We start from the raw sequence: 12,116 nt of genomic DNA, 5'->3' as shown, positions 1-12,116 counted from the left end.
TTTTTCAATGTAACATATTGATTAGCCACCAGACCCTACTGTGGTGTAAATTATTTCTCCTCCCCACGCTTTGACACTATCGCTGCTGCACATCAGCCCACCATACCTCCTCCCTCTACCACCGCCTCCTTCATCCCCTCTCGCATCAAGGCTTCAAGGAGCTCCTTCTTGTGAAAGAACGCTCCGGTCTTAATAGACCCAGCTCCATCATCCAGTTCCCTACCCACAGTTGGCTCAGTGCTCAGAGTCTGTCTACCCTTCGTGTGCAGGGAGTGCTCAAAAGTGTTTGTCAGCAGCAGAGACAGATGGTATGGCAGTGCACAGGCTTGTGTGAAGTGACAGAGGGAATGAGGAGATTTTCCCTTCAGGTTTACACTGGGATGAGTTTGCATGTTGGCTGACAGGTGCACTTGTAACACCTGGAATCAAGGACCTGTTGCTCAGTGTATCAGAAGGGCCATTTAGTGTGACACTTTTTTTTAACAGTAACCTAATTATATCTTTCCACTCATGCATATTAATGAGCAAAAAATGTATCTCTTGTTGCACAAATTTAGAAGCTTTTCTCTTTAGGTAAGTCTCACTACAGAGAGACAATATAAGGTACAGCAGCTGAATAGCACCACATACTGAGAACCCTAACCCTAACCCAAGACAGAGGTTAGGATAAACCTTGTGATTGTAGTGGGGCCACAGAAAAATAACATTTACATTGACATTTACTAATCTGGCAGATTCCTTTAGCCAAAGCAGCTTACAACTGAGGGACAACTCTCAAGCTTTAGTACAGTAGGAGACCTTGATGTACTAAGTATTAAATCTGTCCAATAAGACAGAGTGCAAGGAGGTTAAGAAGTGCACCGAAAGTGCAAAATAAATGTGCGTTAGGCCTATTAGGGTGTTGGAGGTGTTAGGAGAGGAGGTACTCTTGAAAGAGATAAGTCTTCAAGAGATTCTTGAGATGGATGCCAGATGCCAGACAATGTTCCTTAGAGGAATGCAGTGACCGAGGAGGAGCATGAGCCTGTATTATTGAGTTCTAGTGGATGGGTGCAGACCCAGAAGTCAATCCATAGGCAAGCATCAGTGACACATACTGGTGCTTAACACTACAGATGGGGACAAATTAAAGGCAAAGCCAGAAAAATAAGAGGAGAAGCTGGATTTTAATGCTCCCATCCATAGGGCACGAGGGGTCATTGAATGGTGAGTGTATGAGTATGAAAATGATGTGAATAAACTGCTATGGCCTTCACAATCACCAGAGCTCAACCTAACTGAACATCTATGGGAGGTTGGAAGTAGAAGAACCTATGGAGGAATGGAGCTTGGGGAACTTAGACACAAACTATAAAATCCTGTTGTTGTCTTTTGTTTGTCTTTAAATTAGCTTGTAGTTTAAAGACTTGTAGCAGGGGGACACAGCTAGCCTTTCTCTCTCTAAAGTTAAAAAATACCTGTACCTGTACTCTAAAGCTAAATTTGTTGACAAGTTGTAGTTTTACCGGGACTTATGTGCTATAACTATTTCTTGGCAAACAGCAGCCAGGCATATTGTGTAGGGGCCTTAAGAGAGATGCACAGAGAAACAAGAGAAGGGCTGAGAGACAGAGACAAAACATTTTGTCTTGCCTTACATTGCTCCTTTTTTCAATTCCCTTCACGCTTTCTCACCTGCTCCCTTCTTTAACCTGCTAAAGACGAGGGGATAAACAGACCCTACTTATGTCTTCTCATGTCAAAAGCAGAGAAGAGTGAAGAGCTTGTTGAGAAACGAGCGAAAAGAATAAAGAGGCAAAAGGCAAAGGAAAGGGAAAAATGGCCAAGAGCTATAGAAATAACACTGCGAATGAAGATAGGTGAAATAAAGCAGCAGCTGTAATCTATTGCATTCAGCACTCAGGAGTGGGATAATGATAAGATGAGCTAACTAGGCCTTTAAATAAAACACACTGAGCCCTCGCAGTGTCTTGAGACACTCCATGTCCTCACGCCACCTCCTCTCAGGGGCCTCTCCATCTGAAGAAGCAACTGTAATAAATTATCTTTATCTAGAATCCATTGTGCCAAGGATGCTGACTCCTCAGGGACACTACAGGCTCGTTTGGAACTGGTGCCTTTGTGAAATTCTCAGAGTTTCATGCACTATAGGACAGTAATGAATCTAACGCAGACAATGATGGAAAGCTTGAACATGTTACATAAGGTAGCATGATGACATGATTGATTCAGAGCTTAGATCTCTCATTCAGTCTGTTTTTTTACTTCCCTTGTGTCTGTCTTACAGTCTCCTCTGTTTCTTGGTTATTTAAAGTGGTTTGTTTATACTTCACACTTGTCCTATTTTTTTATTTCACTGTTATACCATCCACAACATAGCTTTCACCTCCAAAGCCGATGTGTTCACTCTGTTCAACCGTGTTTCAACAGTAATACAGTACAGTGATCATCTTAGTTGTTTGTGCATTTTACCCTCCTTTTTGTTACTCACTGGCTATTTGACAATCCCTTAAGAGCACAGAGGTTTAAAAAGTATGATGACCAGAGACAGAACTAAATCATTACTATGGACCAGTGTAGTGGAGTATGTCAAACTGGAGCATGGACATATAAATAAGTTAATTCTCTTTGGAGATCATCCTCTGTCCCTCTCCCTGTTCATCTGCCTTTTCACACCCCCTCCCCTCTCACACTTGTTAATTAGTGTTGTTGATGCTGATGATTGTCCCAGGAGATGAACTGCAGGTGGAAGTTAAGTCTTCACACCTTGCTGGAAAAAGGAAACATCATGTTGTGCATGAACAAAGTGAGAAAAAAAAAGAATCACAGCATTAAGCCTTACCCAGGTTAATAGACCTTTGTCAATGTTGCCCAAAGGCAAAACTCTGGCCAAACATGCCTGGGCTATTATTGCTTTAATAAACAAGCTAACTGGGAATTATGACTGTATGAGTGTGCAGACAAGCAGAGTGAAGGTAATTTCATCAGCAATAACGGTGAGTGAACTTGTGAATGTTTGGGGACACAAAGAAACAAATGATGCATAAACAGCACATAAACATACACAGATTTGCAGTCCTTGTGAGGACCTTCATTTTCTATGTACAGTCCCTTTCATCAGCATAAAGCATAACCAAACATTAAACCAATCCTAATTCTAATCTACCCAAATTCAGGCTTTAAATTAGTCCTGGGAGCCAAAATCCCATCACTTTGAGGAACTTTTTTCAGCTATTCAACAATATAAAGACATCTGTTTTCCATACAAATACATGAAAACACATTCTGCTGCTCTGAGTGACTGTAACTGTTACCACTGCCATTTGCCCATTTCATTAAGCAGTCTTCACACAGATCTGACAAGCTGGTCAGCCGGCCGAGCCACTGGGAATTCAGAATGTGGGCCTGCCCACGGTTTTAATGCATAGTCCCCCAATTTTAGGGGAAGATATGTCAATATTTTGAAGAAAGACATGATCTGCTGGACTCACCATAAAAATAAGTCACTGTTCCTTGTGTGTATGTTAAGGATCATCCTAATTTAGGAGGGGACAACATACAAAAAGGCTGAGGAATTACAGACACTAAATAGATGTAAATACCTTTAAACATCCTTAAAGCTACACTAGTTTTTTAAGCCACTCACCCCTAACAAAACTATTTCCTAATAGCTATGTGTTTGTGTCCACCCTAATGAATGTAATATTCAGTCATAGCTATGTTTTGGTCTCCTCCAACTCATGAGTCTTTTTAGCGGCTAGCTTAGTCACACTAGTTGCTAATGATTCTCTCTGTGTTCTGTGTTGACCCATTTCAAATCACATGAGGTCATTAAATTCACTGTTGATATAAAACTATTGATTAGTTCAGCTTTAAAACTTAAAGTCACAAGAAACACTTCTGCTCCATTCATTTCAAATCCATTATTCAGCTGTATGGAGACAAAACAATGGAGAACATGCTGCTGTTCTAACACTTGAATACAGCACTGTAAAATGAAGTTGTGTAATTGCAGTCATCTTAACCATGGGCAGGGATAGACGTTATTCCTTAATTGTACCATTTAAATATACTGTGTCTGCCATAGGCTTTGGCAGAGGAATGAAACGTGTGTGCACGTTTCTTCCTTTCTGTGTGAGAGAGCGAGAGGATAGATTCTATGACTTCACTTCAAATTACCTATTGATCACTGACAGTGATGTGTGGTCAGGGTTCCTATGTAACACCACTGGGACAGACATCGGTGATATACACCTTCATTTTCATTCTGAGTGACATTGACAATCTCTTCTTCACCACCCATTGCCTCACACAGCTTATGTGTGTGTGAGTGTGTGTGAGAGAGAGAGCGACGAAGAATGTGTTTGTTCTCAATCTGTGCTGCAGGCCTGTTCGCCTCAAGGCTCTCTCTCTCTTTGTGAAATAGAGGCAGGTGTTGCTTGCATCCAGGCCAGCCAAATGCACTATAAATGAATTTCACATACACATAAAGCAGAGATGAGTTGATGCCAACTGTGCTTGAAGTAGTGATTTCTAATGTCCTTCCAGCATGTTTTCAGTAGCCACTTTGAAAGAATGGTGAAATTATATTACCCCCATGTGCGTGCATGTGTGTGGGCACCCCAGTGTTTTACAAGTTCCGTTTTCCATTAGAGAGGTGCCTTTCTTTCCAAGGTTGTTCCCTGTGGTCGTCATGAAGTTGCCTATTTACCAGCCTTGCACCTCTGGAGATAGCCTGCCATTCAGAGTGATTGACAGACAGTCTGTTTAAGGAGAGAACTCTATCTGTTGTACACTGTTTACTTCTGCTTATATGTGAAGTACACTTGCTTCAGTTCAGATAGGACTGGATGCTGTTTGCATAGTGCGATAATGGTATATTTTTACCATTTCTGAAATGCAAGCACTTTTAGACCTACTGTAAAATGACTTGCCAGCGTAGTCAAGAGAGAAGCCTTGGATAAAGGGACAGATGTGATGATTAAATTTTTAGATGCCATGTTGTTAAAGGTTGTTTCATAATTAGTTACCTGATTCTGTTTCCCAGAATTCAGCATTTCCATGATATTAGTTTGTAGAGGTTTAGATTCTGATGCAGATAGTTATTTTTTAAGGGGCTTCAGTTCACTGTGTGTACTGCAGATCTGGGTCCATGTAGATAAAACATTTATAAATCTTTTCATTTATTGAAATAGATTTTTGATTGTGCAGCCTTGACAGGGGTAGACACTGAGTGCTTTTTAGTTCAGCTTTGATCTGAAAACACTCAACCTGGTCACAGTTACATAATGATAAAACAGAAGAATCTTTACCTTGTTTTTAGTGATAAATATCTTCCTTTTTGTTTTTTCAACAAAGACTGTAGCAAATAGCTTCTTCTTAACATAACAAAACACAGGAAAAATCAATAAAACAATAATGTTTTCATTTAATATTTTTAGCCATGATAGTGGCATGAGGGCATAGCTTTACTTATGGCAATGACGTCTGTCTGTCAGGTGGAAATATCTCAACAACCACTGGATGGATTGCCCCGAATTTTGTACATTTTTTTGCCGACATTCCTGATATTGATGAGACTTAGATACTGAACATGATGAACATTGTACCTGCTCAACATCTGTATTGTTAGCATTTAACTCAAATCACCTTCACAGATGACACAACATGGACTATCAATGCAGATACATATCACTGTCTCTTTCTGCCTTTTCCCTGCACCCTCCCCTCTGTGTTACCAGGGCATTATCCAGGATGTGAAGCTGATTTTTGCCCCCAATGGCTACATCACACAGTGTCCTAACCTGAACCGCAGTAAGTATCATGATGACACAGTCCCACATAGTGTTCCACAAACGTACTCAGAGCAATGGTCGAGAGAAAAGAGAACCCTCTCCATTACAGTGTACCATTATAAAATTGGATTGTAATGAGCTATGTGTTATCTAGTAGTGACCTCTCTCTGCTGATCACAGACAAAGCCTCTCTCCGTTCTTTCTTCTTCCTCTACTCCAGTAATCTTCATTTTGCTGTAATTCAAACTCAGTGCAGTCTCCTCTCCCTGCCCGCCTTGTTTCTCCATCTGTTTAATGTCAAACAGATTAAGATACAAGGTCACTGCTGTGCCACTGTCTCTGTCACTAATCAATAAGGCATGTAATCACACCTTGTCGCTTTATTATTGATATTAACACCAGCCATGAGCTTAAGGAAAAAAGTCAACAGTTGTGTGAGGCTTTCCTTTTGTTTGCTGTTGGCAACCATGAGCTGTGTCCCAATAAATACAGTCAGACTAATGATTTTTTTTTCTTACTCTGTTTATCTACTATCTAAACACTTCCCTCTTGCTCTTTCTCTCCCTCTCTTCTCTGTTTTGGTGCTTCTTTTTCCTCCGTTGAGCTTGTCCGACCTGCAGCGATTTCTTGAGCCTGGTGCAAGGCATCATGGACCTTCAGGAGCTCCTGGCCAAGATGACTCTGAAGGTAAGAACAAGGAACAGCTTCCCACACAGAAAAATACCATCACCAGCTCACCAAGTTGTGTAACAACTTCGGCGAATATGTAATATACTGCAGAACTAGAATTTAGAGAGACTTAATAGATAAAAGAAAAACACTGAATAAGCAAAATGTTGGCAACCATGTCGGCAAAAGAAATAAAAGTATCCACTTAAAAGATCCACTTATGATTTCCCCAGTTGTAGCCTGACAAACAAATAAATACATAAATGGAAATGAATAAATTTCATCCTTCTCCACTGTAGCCAGGCACAGCCGAGTCCTTTGATTTTGTTGTTGCCTTCACTGAAGCACATTGTTCTTTCTCCTCCAAAGGCAGTATCTCATTTTTGTTTAATTTCAACAAGACGGTGCCCAAAAAAAAGATAGCCGGTATTGTTAGGAAACAAAACAAAATGAACACGCACCTTAATCTGTCTGTAGAAAATCTGATTACTCTGTCAGTTATTATAGTGAGGGTGGATTGAAGTGGTTTTATGACTCACACAAAAAGCAAAACAAAACAAAAAAAAATATTAATGTGCATGAGAGAGGGAACAGCAAACAGACAATTACTAGATCCCAGAAGGAAACAATGGAACAGTTTTCACTTCAAATATGCACTTGAATTACAACAATAGAAGGAAATATGAATGCACGCACTATGCCTTCGAGTAAACATACTGAGGAAGTAAAGCTAAATAACACTGGGCAAAAGAATCTTGGCTCAATGTTCACTCACACGCTTGTTCTAGAGCTTTTGACCGTATTACACGGTCCTCATCAGCAGAGTTTTGCTGTTGGGTGACAAGCTTAACCTCAAGTTTGGGTATTTTTGTGCTTTCATGTCAAAAGGAGGGAAGAGAAAAAGCAGGGAAGGATCAAAGATGGTATATTTTATGAGCTTATGTCATATTATTTGACTACTGTGGTGGCTCCAGGCGTAAGATAAATTTAGTTTAGAAAAAAAAGGACAAAATTTCCCTCTGAAATATGATAGGAGGAAAAAAATGTGCATGATTATTTCCTCTCTTAGTTTTCCTCACTTCTCATATGTTTGTCCTGATTAATTCAAGTCTGATGGTGGATTTGCTCGGTTGAACTTCTGGTTACATGTGATTGGCTGCTATTACAGTACTTGAAATGAAGACCTTTTATATCTATAGAACTGCGATGATTAAACTGAGATCCGCAAGAGATATTCATAATTATCCTATACCTAAATACTGACCTTCACTTATTGACATCAAGGTAAATGTGACAATTTATCACAATATAAATATTATTGACCAATCCTCAGTGGCAGCTACATCTTTATTAGCATATGCAGGGCTAGGACAATTAGCAATATAACTGCTGCATATATTTTTTAAAAATTATAATGTTTATTTTCGCACCCTGCTGCTACTGTCATTTTGAATGCTAGAGATGATGATTTTGGGTAGCACACACAGACACACACACACACACATAGAGGGCAGGTACATACAGGGTTCAGAAAGGTGTCAGTTGACTTCATTGGCACAACAGGAGACTAACAGGCAATGTGCACTATGCCCTGGAGCAATGGGGGAGAGCTTGAACCACTATGAAGACTAAACATCTGCATAACTTTGTGTGTGAATGTGCGTGATTGACGTGTGTGTGGCGTGTGTGTGTGCTTCTATGTGCATGAGTGGGTGCTATCAGGTGGGAGTGAATGAAGCAAGGGCATCTCAGCAGGAGGGTGTGCAATAATAGAATAATTTCTGGTTTAAATAAGGGTAAAATGAAAAACATTACCCTACCGCTGTGTCAACGCCTCCTCTTTCACGTGAATACACCTCGACCTATTGCCACCTGACCTCATTGCTCATACAAGTTGCAGCAGGGATGATGCAGTCATCTTCAGCTCTAAATGGCTCTCTGCCCTTATGCTGTGTGAGAGTAGAAAAATTCAGCATGAGGTGAATAATCGCTTGGTCCTGAATGTGTGATGTGGAGTGTCAAGGTGAGGTGAAATGACAGTAAGCCTTGCTGTGTGTGGATTAGCATGGTTGCATTAGCATTTACTATATCTGTGTGTTTGTGAGAGGATGTGTGTAAGCATATTGTAGAAATACCTCAATACCACTTTTTACTGATACTTCAATGTGGAGTATCAGTACAGCATCAGTTTTTTTTAACTAGCTTCTACCCAAGAAATAGTCCTATAAGAACAGCTGACAGCAAGGTCAGAGACAGATACTCAAATTGTCTGCACAGCTAGATGCTGCTTATGAGTGAATTGACCCATTAATATATAGTCACTGTCTGGTGAAAAGCATCCTCAGATTTCAAAATAAACTCCTCCTTTATGCAGGGGAGCTGCTACGTAGTCTGAGCCTCAGGAAAATGACTCTCTTGGGGCTCCGAGACTGCAAATTTTCCTGTCATGTTCCAGACTCCCTTTTCATCTCTAGGCACCCCAGATCTTCCATTTGGGACATTTAGAGATGAACATTCTCTGATCTCCAAGATGAGCTTTTAAGTGATTTATGAAAAACTGTGCAAATATTAATAAATACAAGAATATCTTGTTAATTCACTAAATACACAACACACAACCATTTTTTACATTTTTTTTGGCAGTGCTCAGTGCCAGGGCATGATGCTCAAATCAAACATTAAATCCATGGAAACTGGGCTGGTCAACATCAAGCATCTCACTTTCCTTCACTTTATTTGTATTACAAAGTTTAGGCTGAGTTTGGACACATATTTGGACGCATGACTTACAATTTAAGATGCTCCGGTCAGGTCTAGGAGTCTCAGAGTGTGTTTGTTTCACTGTTACAGCTACAATATGATAATTACTTTGTGGCAGACATCCCAGATGTGGATTACAAACAAAATCTAATTAATTGCTTGTTGGCCCAAGACTAATTGGTCCCCAGCTTTGACATATGCTTCAGACACACAGAGAAATAAAAGAAATTAAAGGTAAGGCTCTCTTGCCCTCTTTTGTTGTTTTCAGCCATTGTTTTATTATTTCACTCATGTCTCTCAGCCTCATGTATCAACCATAGGAGATACATGCCTATTAGCCTCTGACTCCTTTGTGCGCTATCACTATGCCATTTGATGCTCACGATGTACAGGAAAGGTATTCCTCTGTGGTGCCTCAAGGCAGCCTCCCAGCCTTTGAAATTACATTTCAAACATTTTGTTTGGAGCTTTGACAGGACACATCTCCACCGCTCACAGCTCACATAGCTCTCCAGCAGCCAGCCGGGACTCCTCTAAATGAAGTAAAAAGCCTCAGTGACATCCAGCATTTTTCTTTTTTCCTGAGAAGCCTCTATCATTCTGTGGTGAATCCTCTCTTTCTGACACCGTGGCCTGTGCAGGTCTCAGAGGAGCAGAGGGGGTGGAGGCAGAGCGGCAGAGCAGCCTTGAGTGTCTTAAGTGGACCTACAATTTCCGAGTTGACCTACGCTACTCAGATCAATTGGACATTTTAGAATTCTTCCACCTTTGCACCTTTAAATCAGAACTCTGATTGTTTATATGTGGGTCAGACAGCACTTGTAGTTTAGACAGATATATGAGTTTATACGTGAAACGCTGTTTGTGTGCAACCAGCCAGCTCCTACTCAGGGCTGTAAGTGAGCACTGATGGATATAGTGGGCTATTGGGCACAGAAAAAAAACAGCTTGGACACAAGTGAGTGAGTAGAGTATAGATAGATACAAACTAACTGGAAAATGTAAACCCAGGTCAGTTCAATCATTTAAAACAATGCTGAAAATTATCTGAAATTCCCTGTAAACTACAGTACAGGCTGGGATGAATGGGTCCTAGATAAGCCCATAAGTAGGAGATCACTAATATGTCCACCCAGAAGTTACATTTCATTTATTTACTAGCAAGTCATTTTCTGCTGAGTTTCATGGCAGACTATTTGACTCTTAGATTAAATTAAAAACATTATCAAACTTGATTGGTTGAGTCATTTCTTTAGTTTTCTCCAGATTGAATGACTAACTTATTTTGCCCCTTTTAAAAAGGCAAAATACTGCCATTTTAAAGTTTTTTTAAATTTATTTTAATCTCACCTCACTCATCAGTATATGGTCACATACACAGATTTCATGAGATCAAGTTTTATTCCAACCCTGTCTCCCAGAAATTACATTTACTGTATACTGTATACTCTGCAAAGTCTCAAAATGTTCATTCTAGTTATATCCCCAAAATCTTGACAGACAACACATTTAATTTATTTTTTCTACAACATCCACTCTTGCAACACAATATCTGTTTTTAGCCACCAAAGTATGATTAATGTTACTTATTGTGATGTTTGAACACACACAGAACTTAGTTAAAGGTCAGGGAAAGATCATTGTCTTGGTTTGAAATTGAAAAGGCCAATATCAACTTCAAGTACGAGACAGGACAGGACTTTTCCCCAGAACTTTTCCTAACTTTAAACCAACCCCAGAGTCCGGTGTCAAAGTCCTGCACTTTGTTTGCCTCCTATCGACCCTGACCCTCTCCCTGTGACTTCTGTGTGGTATACAAACAAAATACTTCCTTCACTGGAAAAAAAACATTGGCTATGAACATAATTCAGGTTGCAATAATGGTAGCAATAATGTTTCGGAACATTTTTAGTATAACAAATTAACAAACACAACATAAGTAAACAGACAGGGTTGTTAAATCCTGTAAAACCCATGGGACATTGTCAGTCAGAGATGCATCACTTGTGTTGAGGCAGCTGTGGACAGTGCTGATCGTGAAATAAGATAAAGATGAAGGACTTATCAGTGTGTTGGAATAAAACAGGGGTGAGGCAGGATCGGGGCTGTGACTCCTGTCTGTCATTTCTCAGTAGATTATAGCCTGAGGTCTGAAACATGAGCTGAATGAATATCTCTTATTATTCTGTGTGCTCCTCTAATGAGTGTCTCCCAGTGGAGCAATTCTCTGTGAAAACCGTCCAGGGCATGCCAGAGGGTGAAGGGGTAGGGGTTGGGGGTGGGCTGAAGGGGTTAACCTGTGCATGCACACTGACTTTTGATTTAGTTTGGTGACTAGTGATTCTGTGTTCATCCTCAGTTAAACTATGCTGAGTCCAGGCTTACCCAGTTGGAGGGCTGTCACTGTGAAAGGACCTGCAGTGCCAATGGCCTGGTGTACCGGGATAAGGAGCTGTGGGTGGAGCCTGAGAACTGTAGGAACTGTGCATGTAAGGTGAGTGTTAAAATACAAGAATGAGGCACTTGCTTCGATCACACCATGATAAATATCTAGTATGTAAAGTACTAATCTATTATTGAGCCTTGAAAATATTTGCTTCAAACTACTGAAAAATATCTACCACAGCAGGAAGTTTATGTCTGTCTATCCATCCCATTCTTTTGAAACCAAAATCTCAGGAACACCGTGAAAGAATTTTCTTCAAATTTGGCACAAATGTTCTCTTTGACTCAAGGATGAACTGATTAGATTTTAGTGGCCAAAGTTTAAGATCATTGTGACCTTACAAAAGGTTTCATACAAATGTCTAATTGGATAAAATGATGATGTTATAACTCAGGAACAGAAGGAACTGTAGTTTGACTGGTTATTAGAGGAAGAAAACAATAGTA

The 12,116-nt window shown here is 40.2% G+C and overlaps 1 protein-coding gene across 1 annotated transcript in view; it reads left to right on the top strand.

The window, feature by feature from the left end:
• The window catches only part of LOC108887784 (protein kinase C-binding protein NELL1), a 215,958-nt gene that overhangs the window by 66,738 nt on the left and 137,104 nt on the right, over window positions 1-12,116 (top strand). Inside the window, exons 6-8 of the mRNA XM_018683324.2 lie at window positions 5,742-5,814; window positions 6,400-6,482; window positions 11,584-11,718. Of these exons, the coding sequence (XP_018538840.1) occupies window positions 5,742-5,814; window positions 6,400-6,482; window positions 11,584-11,718 (291 nt within the window). The remainder of the gene's footprint in view (window positions 1-5,741; window positions 5,815-6,399; window positions 6,483-11,583; window positions 11,719-12,116) is intronic.

The sequence above is a fragment of the Lates calcarifer genome, linkage group LG2, assembly GCF_001640805.2.
Source record: "Lates calcarifer isolate ASB-BC8 linkage group LG2, TLL_Latcal_v3, whole genome shotgun sequence".
In the NCBI taxonomy this organism is placed as follows: domain Eukaryota; kingdom Metazoa; phylum Chordata; class Actinopteri; family Centropomidae; genus Lates; species Lates calcarifer.
Note: the sequence above shows the minus strand (reverse complement) of the source record. Positions and strands in the feature narration are given on the sequence as shown.